The 13,836-nt window shown below is 46.4% G+C and overlaps 2 protein-coding genes across 2 annotated transcripts in view; one reads left to right on the forward strand and one right to left on the reverse strand.

Moving 5' to 3' along the window:
- Positions 1 to 1,108, reverse strand: part of CCDC146 (coiled-coil domain containing 146) — a 78,123-nt gene extending 77,015 nt beyond the window's left edge. The window contains exon 1 of the mRNA XM_035549309.2: positions 1,058 to 1,108. The gene's annotated coding sequence lies outside the window, so the exon portion shown is untranslated. The remainder of the gene's footprint in view (positions 1 to 1,057) is intronic.
- Positions 1,109 to 1,912: 804 nt separating this feature from the next.
- The window catches only part of FAM185A (family with sequence similarity 185 member A), a 51,761-nt gene continuing 39,837 nt past the window's right edge, over positions 1,913 to 13,836 (forward strand). Inside the window, exons 1-2 of the mRNA XM_035549559.2 lie at positions 1,913 to 2,373; positions 9,056 to 9,165. Coding sequence (XP_035405452.1) covers positions 2,034 to 2,373; positions 9,056 to 9,165 — 450 coding nt within the window. The 5' untranslated portion in view covers positions 1,913 to 2,033. The remainder of the gene's footprint in view (positions 2,374 to 9,055; positions 9,166 to 13,836) is intronic.

The raw sequence follows: 13,836 nt of genomic DNA on the forward strand, positions 1-13,836 counted from the left end.
TTTGCTCAAACACTTTCTGTTAACTTGATCTGATTTTTTTTTTTGAGTGTTCCTTTGGGGACCTAGGAGTTGGTCTCGATGGTCCTTTTGGATCCCTTCCAACTTGGATATTCTATGATTCTGAGATTCTGTGATTAACTTGAAGTGTTCTTGCAGGTAGGAACCTCAGCAGGAGAACAACCTCAGCACAAGGATACTCCTGCAGGGCGTAATCAACTGGAAATCAATCAAGAGCATGAAAACGAAAGTGAATCAACATTATAGCCAAAATATAGATGGCACAAGTAAAACTTTAAAAACATTAAGTTTAGTTTATATGGAGAAAGAACTCTTCCTAGCAGTTCCTCTTTTCAGGGTGTGTTTTTTTTTTCAGTATTTATAAATACATTTTGAAGGATGTTTAGGTACCTAGCATGTATCTAATGGAGAGAAGTAGAAAAAAAAAAAATGGAGGCAAAACAAAACTGTGCTGCACTTAGCCAAGGCTTAAACTCTTCTGGTCCCCGCGGCAGCGAAGGGGACTCGTGGGGCCGGCTGCCACCCGGCGGCAGCGCCTTGTCAGCGCCTTGCAGAGCTTTGTAGAGCCTTGCAGAGCTTTGTAGAGCCTTGCAGAGCTTTGTAGAGCCTTGCAGAGCCTTGTAGTGCCTTGCAGAGCCTTGTAGTGCCTTGCAGAGCTTTGTAGAGCCTTGCAGCGCCTTGCACTGCTGGCTCACTGCTGCTGCCCCAGCAACTTGTGCAGCGAACAGGTAGATTCAATATTCGGGCTCAACAGCAAGAATTCCTTAATATATATATACATATGTGTGTGTGTGTATATGTATATTTCAAAAATCAACTATTTCTAAAGACCTGCAAAAATTAACATCCATCCCTCCTCACGTCCCAAGATACTTCATGGTCCATTTTTCACTCTCCAGAAACCTATTCCTCTACACTAAGCCAGCGTATGGCAGGCAGGCCCTTTTTGGGATTCATTTGATGATTCTTGAGGCTGAACAACACAAAGCAAAGCAGTAAGCGAACCCGAAGAGCTCTGCCAGTCAGCACGAAGCCTTACCGAGCCTTCCACTGAGGAAATTACCGCTGGACAAGGAGTGCCAGGGCCACCTTCCTCCCCATTGGGCTCACAAATACGCAACCTGTGGCACAGCGACAGAGACAGATGTGACGGTAACGGGACAGAAAGAGCTGGGCGAGCACATGCCCTATTGCGTGGCTTGTAGGGTTATTTGGGGGGAAAAACACCCCCCCACACACACAAAATACCACCATGGGGTGTAAAAGGGAGGACCCAACAGACATCCCCGGGCTTCATTATTTGTTGTGGTGTGGGGCAGCACCTTTCTGTGCCTCCCGCAGCGCTCGGGGGCACGAAGCCAGCCCTGGCCCCACAGAACTCCCCCCCCCCCCCCCGTCCCCTTTTTAATGGCTGTGGAGCCGCACCTCCCCTTTTTAATCGCTGTACAACAGCGCCGCGGGCTGGGGGGGGGGGCACAGAAAGCTTTTAGCTGAACGCAGGGGCTCCCCACTTGCGTACAAGCCGCAGACGACTGTTGTATTTAAGGTGATTTATTTACGGAGAGCTCGGCAAATGTGGTGTGTCCCCCCCACCCCCCCCGGCCTGAGGCGGCCGCAGCCCCCCCCAGCCTCACCTGCGCTCCCCGCCCCGCCCCGCCCGCCGCGTCCCCGTTCCCATGGCAACGCGAGCCCGCCTCCTCCCCCTCCCCTCAACACCCCCCCTTCTCCCCCCCCCCTCCCTTCCCATTGGCTCTAGCGCCGCCCAATAGCGGCCGAAGGCGAGCCCTCACCTCCCTCCCCTTGCCCCCCCCTCTCCGCCGCCCAATGAGAACACCCGGGTAGTTTCCGCGAACTACGAGTCCCAGGAGCCTCCTCGGCGGGGGGCGCTCGTGGCGGCCGCCGCCTGTTTACGAGGCGTCACGTGACCTTGGCGAGGTGGGGAGGGGGAAGGAGGAGGAGGAAGAAGAAGAAGAAGAAGAAGAGGAAGAAGAAGAAGAAGAAGGGGGGGCGCCGCCATGAGGGCGCTGCGGGCGGGCTGCCGCTGGTGGCCCCGCGCCTGGAGCAGCTCCTCCGCCGCGCCCGGCGGCGCCCGCAAGCCCCTGAAGGAATGGGAGCTGGCGGTCGGCCCCCGGGGGCGGCTGCGGGTGCGGCTGCCGTGCGAGGTGAGCGTGCGGCCGCTGGAGCCGCGGCGCCGCCCGGGCTCCGACCGCCTGCTGCTGGTCACCGTCCGCGGCGACAGACGGGACCCGGAGCGCGTCCGGGTGCGGTACGACGAGGAGCTGCAGCTCGCCGCCATCGCGGCCGACGGCGTGGGCAGCGGGGCCGCCGTGGAGGTCCGGGCGCCGGCGGAGTTCGGTGGGTGGGCAGGGGGAGCCGGTGCCGTGGGGAGGGTGCTGGGCTGGTGCGGGTGAGGGGTGGGGGTCCCCGGTGGGCGCTGGGCACCTCTGCGGGCTCTTTTGGGGCCGTGGGGATGGGGGTTGCTGTGTGGCCCTCCTCGGGGGTCAAAATCGCCTGGAAGAAGCGGTAGCAAAAGTAGATGAAATGCCAAGGGGAGCCGTTCTTTTTAGGGCAAGTCTCACGTCATCGTCTTGACACAAGGGAAAAGTCTGGGCAAGGCTTCTTGTACACGACCTGCAAGCCATTTCTGAGAGCCACCGTCGCTGCTGGTAACAGCAGACATCCGTACTGAAGCACTGATGGTGGCCTTCAGTTTAGGGATGTCAAAGGGTGAGCTTGCTGGGATAATTCCCCTCTATGAGCTTAGCGAGCTGTTGACCCAGAGGTGATTCGGTTTTGCTGGTTGCTTTCCCCCCTTCCCTGCTGCTTTATTTCTTCAGATGCTCTGCTGCAGCTGTGCTATGAGAAATGGTGAATAATCCTATCCAATTCACACTTAATATGTGCCATCTGTGAGGTTTTTGGACCACCACATTAAATTTTCTCAGTTACTGCTTTTCCTAACTCCTATAGCAAAGGCATTCAGAACCTTTAATCTTTTTACTCATCTCTGCTTTGACTCATTTAGGATAGCCATACTAATTCATACTATAAATTCAACTAGTCCTCTGTCCTGTCTCCAGCAGCAGGCATAAGACGATGCTCAGGGAAGAGTACGAACAGGGCAAACAGCCAAGTGTGCTGTCAGCTGTTTTCAGCTTGGGTATCTTCTGAGCCTGATACAGCTCGGACCCTCAGTGGATCTCTCGTCCAAGTGCTTGTCCATTTGCATGTGGAAACAGTGCCATGGTGAAAGCTTACTGGCGAACTCCATGCCTTTTGGCAAAGAATTTCCAGGTATACTTTCCAGGTATTTCCAGAGGTATACTGTCCATCAAACTTCCTGCTATTTTCTCTCACAAGTGCGCAGTATTTCAAGATCTTCTGCAATTTGACAGTCAGTTTTAACAAGTCTGAATAATTCAGCTGGTGAAAAGTTTTTCAGCCTTGCTACCCGTACTGATTTCCAAGTTCACAAAGTGTTCGAGATGATGCATAATTTATAGTTAAAAGTCAGAAAACGATCCAGGACTTTGTCGAAGACTTCTGAAAGTCCAAGTTCACTGTTTGTGAGCAGATCAAATATTATCAGTGTATTTGTTGCCTCTTTCACCAAACAGTAGCAGTGTCATGAGACAGGAGTGTCGTCTGCTTGTAGATTCAACTCTTCCTGAAGAGTTGTCTATCTGCTAGGTTCTTATTTTTTTGGGTTTTTGTGGTTGTTTTTTTTTTTCCCTGCTTGGCACGTACTAAGATTATGTTGGCTTCTCTGTAGTTTGTAATCCTGGGATGAACTCTATTAGTAAACAATCAAACCAAAACCCATCCTTTCATTTGTTACCCTTCATTTCTCTGACACCAGTTGTCTTTTTGTTGTAGTTGTTAAGCAACAGTCATATACTTCATTTTCTAAAGGGTGTTTGAGTGACTAGTTTGTGTTGCTTGATGCTTGTTACTCTTTTTGAAGGATGGGAGGGGAGAATTCATTGTGTTAAGACCTGGAAAATCTCAGCCTTCATAAAGAGCTTGAATGTGGAGAACCTTCCTCAAGGCCTTAGCAATGAATTCTAATAGAAAGAATTAATTTAGCTGTTGTCCTATTTTGAAATTATGTTCATATTATGTATTGAACATCAACCAACTCTGCAGACACTCCCAGTCTCCTTCCTCACATTCTTGAGATGGGCTTTATTAGCTTCTGGGTTTCTAAGCAAGTCGTTCCACTTATTTTTGGGGTAAGATTATACAATTTGGGTACCCTGTACAGTCTGTGGATTGTAGTCACCTTCTACTACTTGGTGTTTGTTGCACCATAATTAGCACAGTGTTAGTGTTGTCTCGTTGTGCTATCTAGACATATCCAGAGATAAATCTCTTGATGTAAATATTTTTTGTAGTCAGTGAAGCTATTTGCCAGTAAGGTTCCACTTCAGCTCTGGCATGTCTTTTGGGTTCTCTGAGTAGTTGTTTGTTTTTTGGGTTGTTCCTTTTCCTGTGGTAGGAAAGAAATGTCCATTAAACATCAGTGCACAAGATCTGACTCCTTGGAAAATGCATCTCAGACTACAGATAGTGTCATAGAAGGCTCTGGACTCATAGAAGCACAGAATTGGAATCGCAGGATCACTTTGGTTAGAAAAGACCCTTAAGATCGTGAAGTCTAACAGTGCTGTAAGCATTCCTCTTTCAACATTCTGGCTTTTTTCTGGCCTTCCTTGCCCGTGTGAGGGTGTTGGCCCTGTTCTGTTTAGACTGTTTTATCTCAACACTTTTCTGCCACTCGACTGTAAGAAGCTGAGAAGTCGATGTGGATGTCCTTACAGTATTCTAGTTAGTTTCCTTTTTAGAAGTGAAAGCATTTCATAACAGCTTTTGCAATTTGGGTTGGAACTTACCCAGGAAACTTCAAGTTGGCTAAAACTCCACAGAACCTGACGAACATTTGCAGAAGGTGCTGGATGACAAGTTTAAATACACACCTTAAACCAAAGACAACTTGTATTAGCCCTACCGGGCTGACTGCTGAAGGATGCTCTGTTTCTGTTCCAGTGGCTAGTCTTGTGCTGTTCATAGTCTTTCAATATCCTACTCAATCTGATCATCCTCCGACACATTTAACCTTCACAAATAATAGATGTTGATGCATTGCTCCTTAATCTAGCAGATTTTTTATTTATTTTACTTCAGGTTGTATATATCTTAGCTATTTATTCCAGGGATGGTATGGGCATATAGCTGTAGGGTGTGAGTCTGCTCATCGCAGGAAGGGAATCCCACTTGGCATCTAGAACAGCATGTGCTGACTAACCCTGAAACCAGCTCTCTCTTGTTAGTGTATGTTGACTAAACCCTCAGGTAAAGCCAGCTGAGGTCTGGCATAACCAGAATTTGAGAATCATCCTTCTTTTCTTCCTATGTAGTTCCTATGTGTAGTTTTAGTAGGTATGTATTATTAGAATTATAGGGTAATTCAGGTTTGATGGGGGCCTCAGGAGGTTTCTAGTTCCAGGTTCTGAAAACCTCCAAGGATGAAGACTCTACAACGTCCTTTAGCGGACAGTTCCAATGCGTTTCTGTATTATACCCTGGGGAAGGGACTGTTTCGGCAGCTACGCCAAAGTCGTGTAGGAGAACCATCAAGTCTGAAGCAGTGGCCAAGCTTCCCTGAGTAGAATACCAAAATTCTATCCCCTCAAGCATTCCAGGCTTGGGCCAATTTAGAAGCCAGTGTATTTTTGTCTGGTTGTTCTGGTGTCAGTTCTCTCTTTGTGAGACCTTAACTATACCACGTCAGTCTTATGTAAGCCCATAAGATCACTCTCATTTTTGGTTAAATACTGTAGATTCTTGTAGGCATAACTAGGCAAGCTGAATGCACGTGTGGGTTTTGAAAGCTGTTGTGAATCACCAATATCACAAAATTATGTTATCACTTAAACATTTTTTCATCCTACTTATGAGGGGAGAACCCAGGATCCTGGGAATACTTGTTTCTGCTTTTTGTTCTTTTGTAAATGTAATGGAAAACAGATATGTTTTCAACAGTGTATTTTCTTAAGTCTTAACATATTAACTGAGTTGAGAAACAACAATCATCGGTGTCTATTCCTAAACATGGCAGATTTACAGCCTCAGAGCAGCAAATACTGTAATCTGATGCCCTTAGTAAATAAAACTGAATTATCTTAACAAGTATGGTCATGTACTGGTAAGCTTCCCATACAAGCAGAGAATTGGATCATGATGAAGTATTTCTAGTGGTTCAGTGCTGGTGAGTCACTTTGAAACAGGCTGATAAGCTATTTATTTTAAATATTATAGGTTAAGGTGGTATTTCTGGGATACCTCTGCCTACAGTTTCATATCACAGGTCTTTTTTTTTTTTTCTCCTGTGCACATTTATTTTCAATGCAAGTCCTTTGCACCTTAAAGATCTTTGTGCGTTCTTCAAGGTTTGTGTGGCTGAAGTCCCTCAGCTTTGCCAAGGAGAAATCAGACTATTTGTGGAGCTTTGGCACTGAAATGGATTGTAACCTATTCCTCCTTGTTTGTTGACGTTCTGTTAGCAATATTATCCAACTCTTAGCCTGCCTTTTCTGGGAGTCACTTATTCTTGCATGAGGAAGCCTGTTCATGTGACAGGCATTCCTTGTCCACTAACTCTTCCTCAATCAAGGCTAGCAATGCACTCTGACTCTGCAAAGGATCAAGAGTGTGTGTTTCCAGGCCAGGAATGCTGCGTTTCTTAACAGCGCACACATGAATTCATGGACTTCTGCATCCTATTTTGGCACAGATCTTCAGTATGTCTAGGATTACATTACTAGTCTACTTTTCACATGATGGCTGTAATATACCATGCAGGATCAGAAGTTTTTGTTATCTTTATTCTTAGCAAAGTCTCATTAAGTTGGTATCATGGCTGAACTGTCTGTTCTTAAGCCTTCTCCTCTTTTTTTTTTTTATCTTAAAAGAAGTGACAAGAGCTAGAAGCTGCCATACTGATGGAATTTAAAGGTTTGCACAAGCAAGCTGCTTTTTGTGTCTTCTCTTCTCTGAAAGTAAGGTAGCAAAAGTCTTGGATGTAGGCTCTCCTGAGGACCATGCAGTTTTCCAGTGGGTAAACTGAGCAGTTTTGAGTAAGACAGCTTGTATTTCAGAAACAATACTGTTTTCCTTTTCGAACTCTCCAGGTTTGTGCTGTACAAGGAAATGCTGTTTCAAGCTCAGATGTCTGTGCCTCTATCAGTGTCTCTCTGAACTGTATTTAAACAATCCAACTACTTCCCAGGAAAGAAAACACTTTGGAAATGTCTCACCTACACGTCTCAACAACTTAAAAGCCTGCAGATCAGCATTGATCAAATTGAAATAGATCTGATACCACTCTGATATTTTTAGTCTGGTGAAACTGCCTAGGCTTTGCCAATATAAACATTGTAATGCTGGCCCTCCAGCCTCTGTTAGTCACCAATCCCTTGTCAGCATCCTTTTGTGCTTTTACATGCCTCAATTTAAGAAATTAAATTTAAGAAACGTACAGTCAGGTAAAATCTTGGTCACAGTATCACTTTCTTGGAGGTCTGCGCATCTACCTCTTTTTCTGTGAGGAGGCTAAGAAAACAGTATCTACAAACGGAAAGGCTTTCTGGGAAACTTGCTTCTCTAGTCCAGTTCTTCTGGGATCCTTGTCTTCTTAAATTGTTGCCCCACAAATACTGTCTGCATCCTTCATTAAACTTAGCCTTTAGGTGACTGCAGCAAGAAGGTAGCAGTCGTGAAGCAAAGAAATTAAACATATTTTATCTGTCACCTGCTGTACTGAATCCTCCTGTTTTGTTAGGTGGCAGAACCTTCCTTCGTTGTCAGTTGGAGTTGTCTTTGTTGTCTGTAAGCTGCCCTCAGTGTGGTTCCAGTGCCTGGTCTGAGCAGCAGTGTGCCAGTTGATCTTCAGCCTCTGCCATTTCGTGGGTCTGACATCAGGTTTCTTGTTGGGGCAGAGCCTGTTATATATACTCTGATTCTTCCCCTCTATTTCTTAGAATGTTTCTGGTCACCTTAGCAGATGGTGAGGATGAAGGGAGGGCTTTCATAGTTGCTTAAATGAAGGTTTCTTTCCCAGATTTATTCCTTCGTCGTTCCCCCCGGTCTTTAGTGTGCAGTAAGCTCACTGCATCTCTTCTAGCACTAATTACTTGCTTCTTGCAACATATTAAATGACACCTATTACATTCTCCTATATTCTTCCATTCTTTTTCTGATTCTTTTCCATAAGAAAAGACAAAACTTTTTCTTTCTTCTCCTTGCTTTGCCTTTTACCAGTGTCTATGGTGGTCATTAAAATAAATGGTTATTACTGCAGTCAGAATCCCCAGATTGCACCTTCTCACACTTCTCCCTGGTCCTTTGAGCTCATCCCTGAGTTTAAGTAGCAGAAAAATGTTTGTGCTGCTCCTGCACGAACCCATAAATTACTCACTTGATAGCCACATTATCTACAAGATCCAGTGAGTTTTCTTTATGGCAGCCTGTGAACAATAATAAGGTGAGGTGATTCAGACTGCAAACAGTTACTCAAGCTCCTTCATGCCTGGAGGGTAAGTCAGGCCTTCCAGCAGGCTAGGGAAGAATGGTGCATGCAAGCTTCTGTACCTGTTTTTGTGTTACGCTGCTTGCTGGCTGAAGCAGCATAGGTCTAAGCAAGGTGAACTCTAACTTAATACAAACACATCTCCTGTAGTGGAGTTCTGCTATTCCTTATGGTTTCAAACTGCTTGTCAGCTTTCCCACCCCAAAACCCATGACAGGGTAGAATTGTTAGTAGATATGGTGGCTAAGGTAGTTGTGTGGTGGAGGTAGAGTGTAGGAATGGTTTAAAAAAAAAAAAAAAATCACTAAAGGACTGTACCTTGCCAGAGGTAAGCAGATGATAATTATACAGCATTTATCCTACTGCATATAGTTACTGTATTGTAACCAAGTACTACGTTAAACAGATCTGAGTCTTATGGTTCTGTTGCTAATTCTCTTTTAATTCTAGATTTGGATATCAAAACATCAGGCACTGGCTGTGTGAAGATTCAAAAAATTGAATGCAGTAACTGCAAAATAGAAACTGAGAAGGGGACTAGTGTCTTGCAGTCAATAAAGGTACAATGAACCCTTCCTTATTCTATTAGTGTTTTAAAAGGGATTGTGTGATGTAATATGGTATAAAAAATAAAAATACTGGGTGCCAGTTCCAGAGATTAAAAAAACCCTTTGGTATTTCTAAATGTTACTGCGTGTGTAGCACCTTGCCTTATTTATTGCATACAATTATGACAAAAAGTCAATAGCCATAAATAACATGAAGTAGGAAGTCCAGGCATCTTTGATAGCTGAAGACAGCAGAAACAGTGGTGCTGCTGTGTGCACACACATGAGAAAAATAAAGTCTGGGAATTCCTTTCTCTAAACAGCAAACTAATAGTTATGTTTGCTCATTTGGGACTATGAGGTGCTTCACAGCATACATTATCTCTTTTTTTTTACGTCTGTATTTTTTCTTAATTCTGATGTACCAGTGCCGTTGACAAACTCTTTAGATTAATGTGTAACTTGAAACTGAAATGACCTGTCCGAAGTACCCAACTGAATATACTGATAAATACTGTATATGACAGGGTCATGACCTTGTTTTTTTGATCTTAAGACTTCAAGTTTGCTGACACACTCTTTTGTGGACGTAGTGAAAGAATAAGCAATTTAGGTGATGTTTGGAATAAATTTTAGTTAATTAAGATTGTATGTGCAGCAATTAGTATAAACTCAAAAGATTTTTTTGTTTCTTTTTAAAAGTATTTCTGAGATATGGAAAACCTTTCAACCTTTTCCTTACAGTGATAAGAGATGATTATATAGCATGCATGGGGAAGCTCAACTTACCGGGAAACTTAACATACCATAGAATCAGGTTTACTCCTCCATGTTCAGTGACCTACAGACAATCTGCATTGTCCAGATTCTGTGTAGTTGAACGTAACTTTTTGTCAGATTTTTGGTTACTTTTTAACAGTACTGTATGTTACAGATGTTGTGGAGCTGGTTAAAAATGAGGACTATATGTAACATATATATGTTATTTATATATATATATATATATATATATATAACAGCAAGTGAAAATATGAGAAACTGCGTAATATGAGAAGCAGTTTTAGCCAGCATTATTGACGGTAATCACAGGATGCCATCACAACTGGCAAGAATTTTTGTGATGTCATGGAGAAAGTTGTCTTCCCTCAAAATCCTAACTAATCCGGTGGCCATCTTTTCTCAGATACTTGAAAGATAAGAGACTTAAAATTTAACACTTTGTAAATGAAAAAATGTTCTGGATGCCCTCTCCAAGCAATTGGAAGAGAAGAATGTTATGAGGAGTAGTCAGCATGGATTCACCAAGGGGAAATCGTGCTTGACCAACCTCGTTGCCTTCTATGATAACATCACCAGCAGGGTAGATGGAGGGAGAGCAGTGGATGTCATCTACCTTGATTTAACAAGGCTGTTGTTACTGTCTGCCACGACATCCTGCTAGCAAAGCTGAGAAAATGTGGGATAGAGGAGTGGACAGTAAGGTGGGTTGACAACTGGCTGACTGGCCAAGCTCAGAGGGTGGTGATCGGCGGCGCAGAGTCCGGCTGGAGACCTGTGACTAGCGGCGTTCCCCAGGGGTCGGTGCTGGGTCCGGTCCTGTTCAACATCTTCATCAACGACCTTGAAGAGGGAATAGTGTCTGCCCTCAGCAAGTACACCGATGACACGAAGCTGGGAGGAGTGGCTGACATGCCAGAAGGCTGTGCTGCCATTCAGCGAGACCTGGACCGGCTGGAGAGATGGGCAGGAAGAAACCAAATGAGGTTTAATAAGAGCAAGTGTAGAGTCCTGCACCTGGGAAGGAACAACCGGACGCATCAGTACAGGCTGGGGGACGACCTGCTGGAGAGGAGCTCTGAGGAGAAGGACCTGGGGGTCCTGATGGAGGACAGGTTGACCATGAGCCAGCAGTGTGCCCTCAAGGCCAAGAGGGCCAATGGGATCCTGGCGTGCATAAAAAGGAGCGTGGCCAGCAGGTCAAGGGAGGTGATCCTCCCCCTCTACTCTGCCCTGGTCAGGCCTCACCTGGAGTACTGTGTCCAGTTCTGGGCTCCCCAGTACAAAAAAGACAGGGATCTCCTGGAAAGAGTCCAGCGGAGGGCCACAAAGATGATACGGGGCCTGGAGCATCTTCCCTATGAAGAAAGGCTGAGAGACCTGGGTCTGTTCAGCCTGGAGAAAAGAAGACTGAGAGGGGATCTTATCAATGTTTACAAATACCTGAGGTGTGGGAGACAGAGGGATTTGGCCAACCTCTTTTCAGTGGTTTGTGGGGACAGGACAAGAGGCAATGGCCACAAAACGGATGACAGGAAGTTCCGCACCAGCATGCGAAAGAACTTCTTCATGGTGAGGGTGAAGGAGCACTGAAACAGGCTGCCCAGGGAGGTTGTGGAGTTTGTAGAACCGGAAACCCTGAGCATGGCATCAGCTCTGCAGCCAATCATTCACCTGATTTGTACATTGCCTCCTCCTTGGGTCCCAAGGTCTCCAACTGGGAGGAATGAGGAGAACACTACTTGGGTTCCCCATCCCTTCAACATCTTTCCAAGGGACACAAAGTCCCTTTTGATGTTTTGTAGTTTCCTTGTTGCAACCTCACTTGTCCCTATGTGAAAGAGTAGAAATGGGTGGTAGTCCTGTCGCTTAACCAAGCTGGGTAGCCTCTTTGTGATGTTGTGGATGCGGGCCCCAGGCAGGCAGCAAACCTCCCGAGAGAGATTGTCTGGGCGGCAAATGGGCGATTCAGTGCCTCTCAGAGTGGAGTCTCCAATCACCAACACCCTTTGTGCTTTTTTTGTGGCACTGGTTCTTATATAGGTGGTTTGCTGGTCCATGTTTATACTGTTGCCCTTTCCTGGGGCTTGTGTGTTTTTTTTGTTGTTTTTTTTTTTTTTTTTTTGCCCCAGAGCATCATACCTATTGCATAGGGGCACTTCAGGGGCAAGGGGGAGATTCCTCCTCCTGCTCTGAGCAGAGATGAGGGTCCAGCTTCCCTTGTCTTTGTGGTGGTTTTACCTTGCTAGGCAGCTGAACTCCACCATAACCACTCTCTCACTCCCCCTCCTTGGAAGAGGAAGGGAAGAAGTAAAGGAAAGAACAACTCATGGGTTGAGATAAGAATAATTTAATTAAAGGGAAAAATAATTATTAAGGAAAGATTATTATTAATTAAACAATTTAACTAAAAGGAAAAAAGGAAAAGGGGGGGGAAAAAATAAAGTCTGTGTGGAAGTGCAGGGGAAAGAAATTACTCTCTACTTCCCACAACTGAACAGTGCTTGACCATGTCCTTGAAGCAGGGCCTCAATACACGTAGTTGTTGTTTGGGAGGACAGACATTTTCACAACGAGAGCCCACTCCTACCCTCTTCTTCCTTTTTCCACCTTTTATTGCTGTGTGTGACACTACATCATTTGGTATGGAATATCACTTTGGTTGGTTTAGGTCAGCTGCACTGGTGATGTTCCTTTCTCACTGTTTGCCCACCCCCAGCCTGCTGACTCTGGGAGGGTTAGAGTTAGAGTCCTGGTGCTGTGCCAGCACTAACTACTCTGCAGCAGACACAACACCTGTGTGATACCAGAGCTGTTCTAGCTACAAGTGCAGAGCATAGCACTGTGTGGGCTGCTGCAGGGAAAGTTAACATCCCAGTACAGTCTTGCGCATCCATCAATTAGGGCAATTTAGGATCGGAGGCTCCCTTAGCAGTCCCTTGAGAGGACTTAAGGCAGGGCTGTTGCTCAGCCTGTGCCAGCACTTGATACCAAGCATCAGTCTCTTGCTCAGATTTCCTGGATGCTTCACAGCCTGTTGAGGAAGACAGCAACTTGCTCAAAAAGCACACTTGCTACCACGACACCCAATTCTGTCCTTGGACCCTAGGGGGACTTCAGGATTCTGGAATTCCCCACAGCTGGGGGTCGGGGAAGCTCTTTCAGCCCTCAGGGGCCCTGTCTGCATGTAGGCATCTGCCACGGGGGGTCATGGCCCTTCCATCTGCGTTTTGGTCTCAGCCCACAAGAGATGCAGAGGCCATGGTTTTCTGCCTGGCGGACACCATGGCTGGGCTCTTCACGGGCAGGTTACAACCACCATTGGGAAAGACCGTTGGAAAACAGCGGTGAGGGGACCCTCCCTGCCTGCCCGTCCTGGCCGCTGCGCTCCCTAGGGGCTGCCTTTGTACGGCCAGGGAGGGGGCGCTTCTGGCTCCGCCCGCTCTTCGTCAGCCTGCTTCGAGTGGCCTCGATGCCGGAAAAAAGAAGCCCTGCCCGCCTCGATGCCCCGCTCCGCTGCAGAAAGCGTCTGCCCCGGAGCCGATCGCCTCGACGATTGGCCGCAAAATGGCGGCGACGCCCGATGTAAACGGCCCGCCGCTGCTGGCTCCGCCTACGCCTCGTCAGCCTCCCTCACGAGAGATGCCGGGCCGTGGCTGCTCCCTCGGCTGCCTGGAGTGGCCTCGAGGCTGGAAAAAAAAAAGCTCTGCCTGCCTCGATCCCCCGCTCTCCTGCAGAAGGCGTATGCCCCTGAGTTGATCGCCTCAGATTCTTGATGATTGCGTTAATGGCCCTGATTTTGGAAGCAGCACAAGGCATTGTGCTTTGCGGTTGGCGCAACGCTTCCTTCATCTGCGCCCCTTGAAATGGCTGGTCCAGATAGCCTATTTCACACTTACTTTCACA

This window comes from Cygnus atratus, chromosome 1 (assembly GCF_013377495.2).
Source record: "Cygnus atratus isolate AKBS03 ecotype Queensland, Australia chromosome 1, CAtr_DNAZoo_HiC_assembly, whole genome shotgun sequence".
In the NCBI taxonomy this organism is placed as follows: domain Eukaryota; kingdom Metazoa; phylum Chordata; class Aves; order Anseriformes; family Anatidae; genus Cygnus; species Cygnus atratus.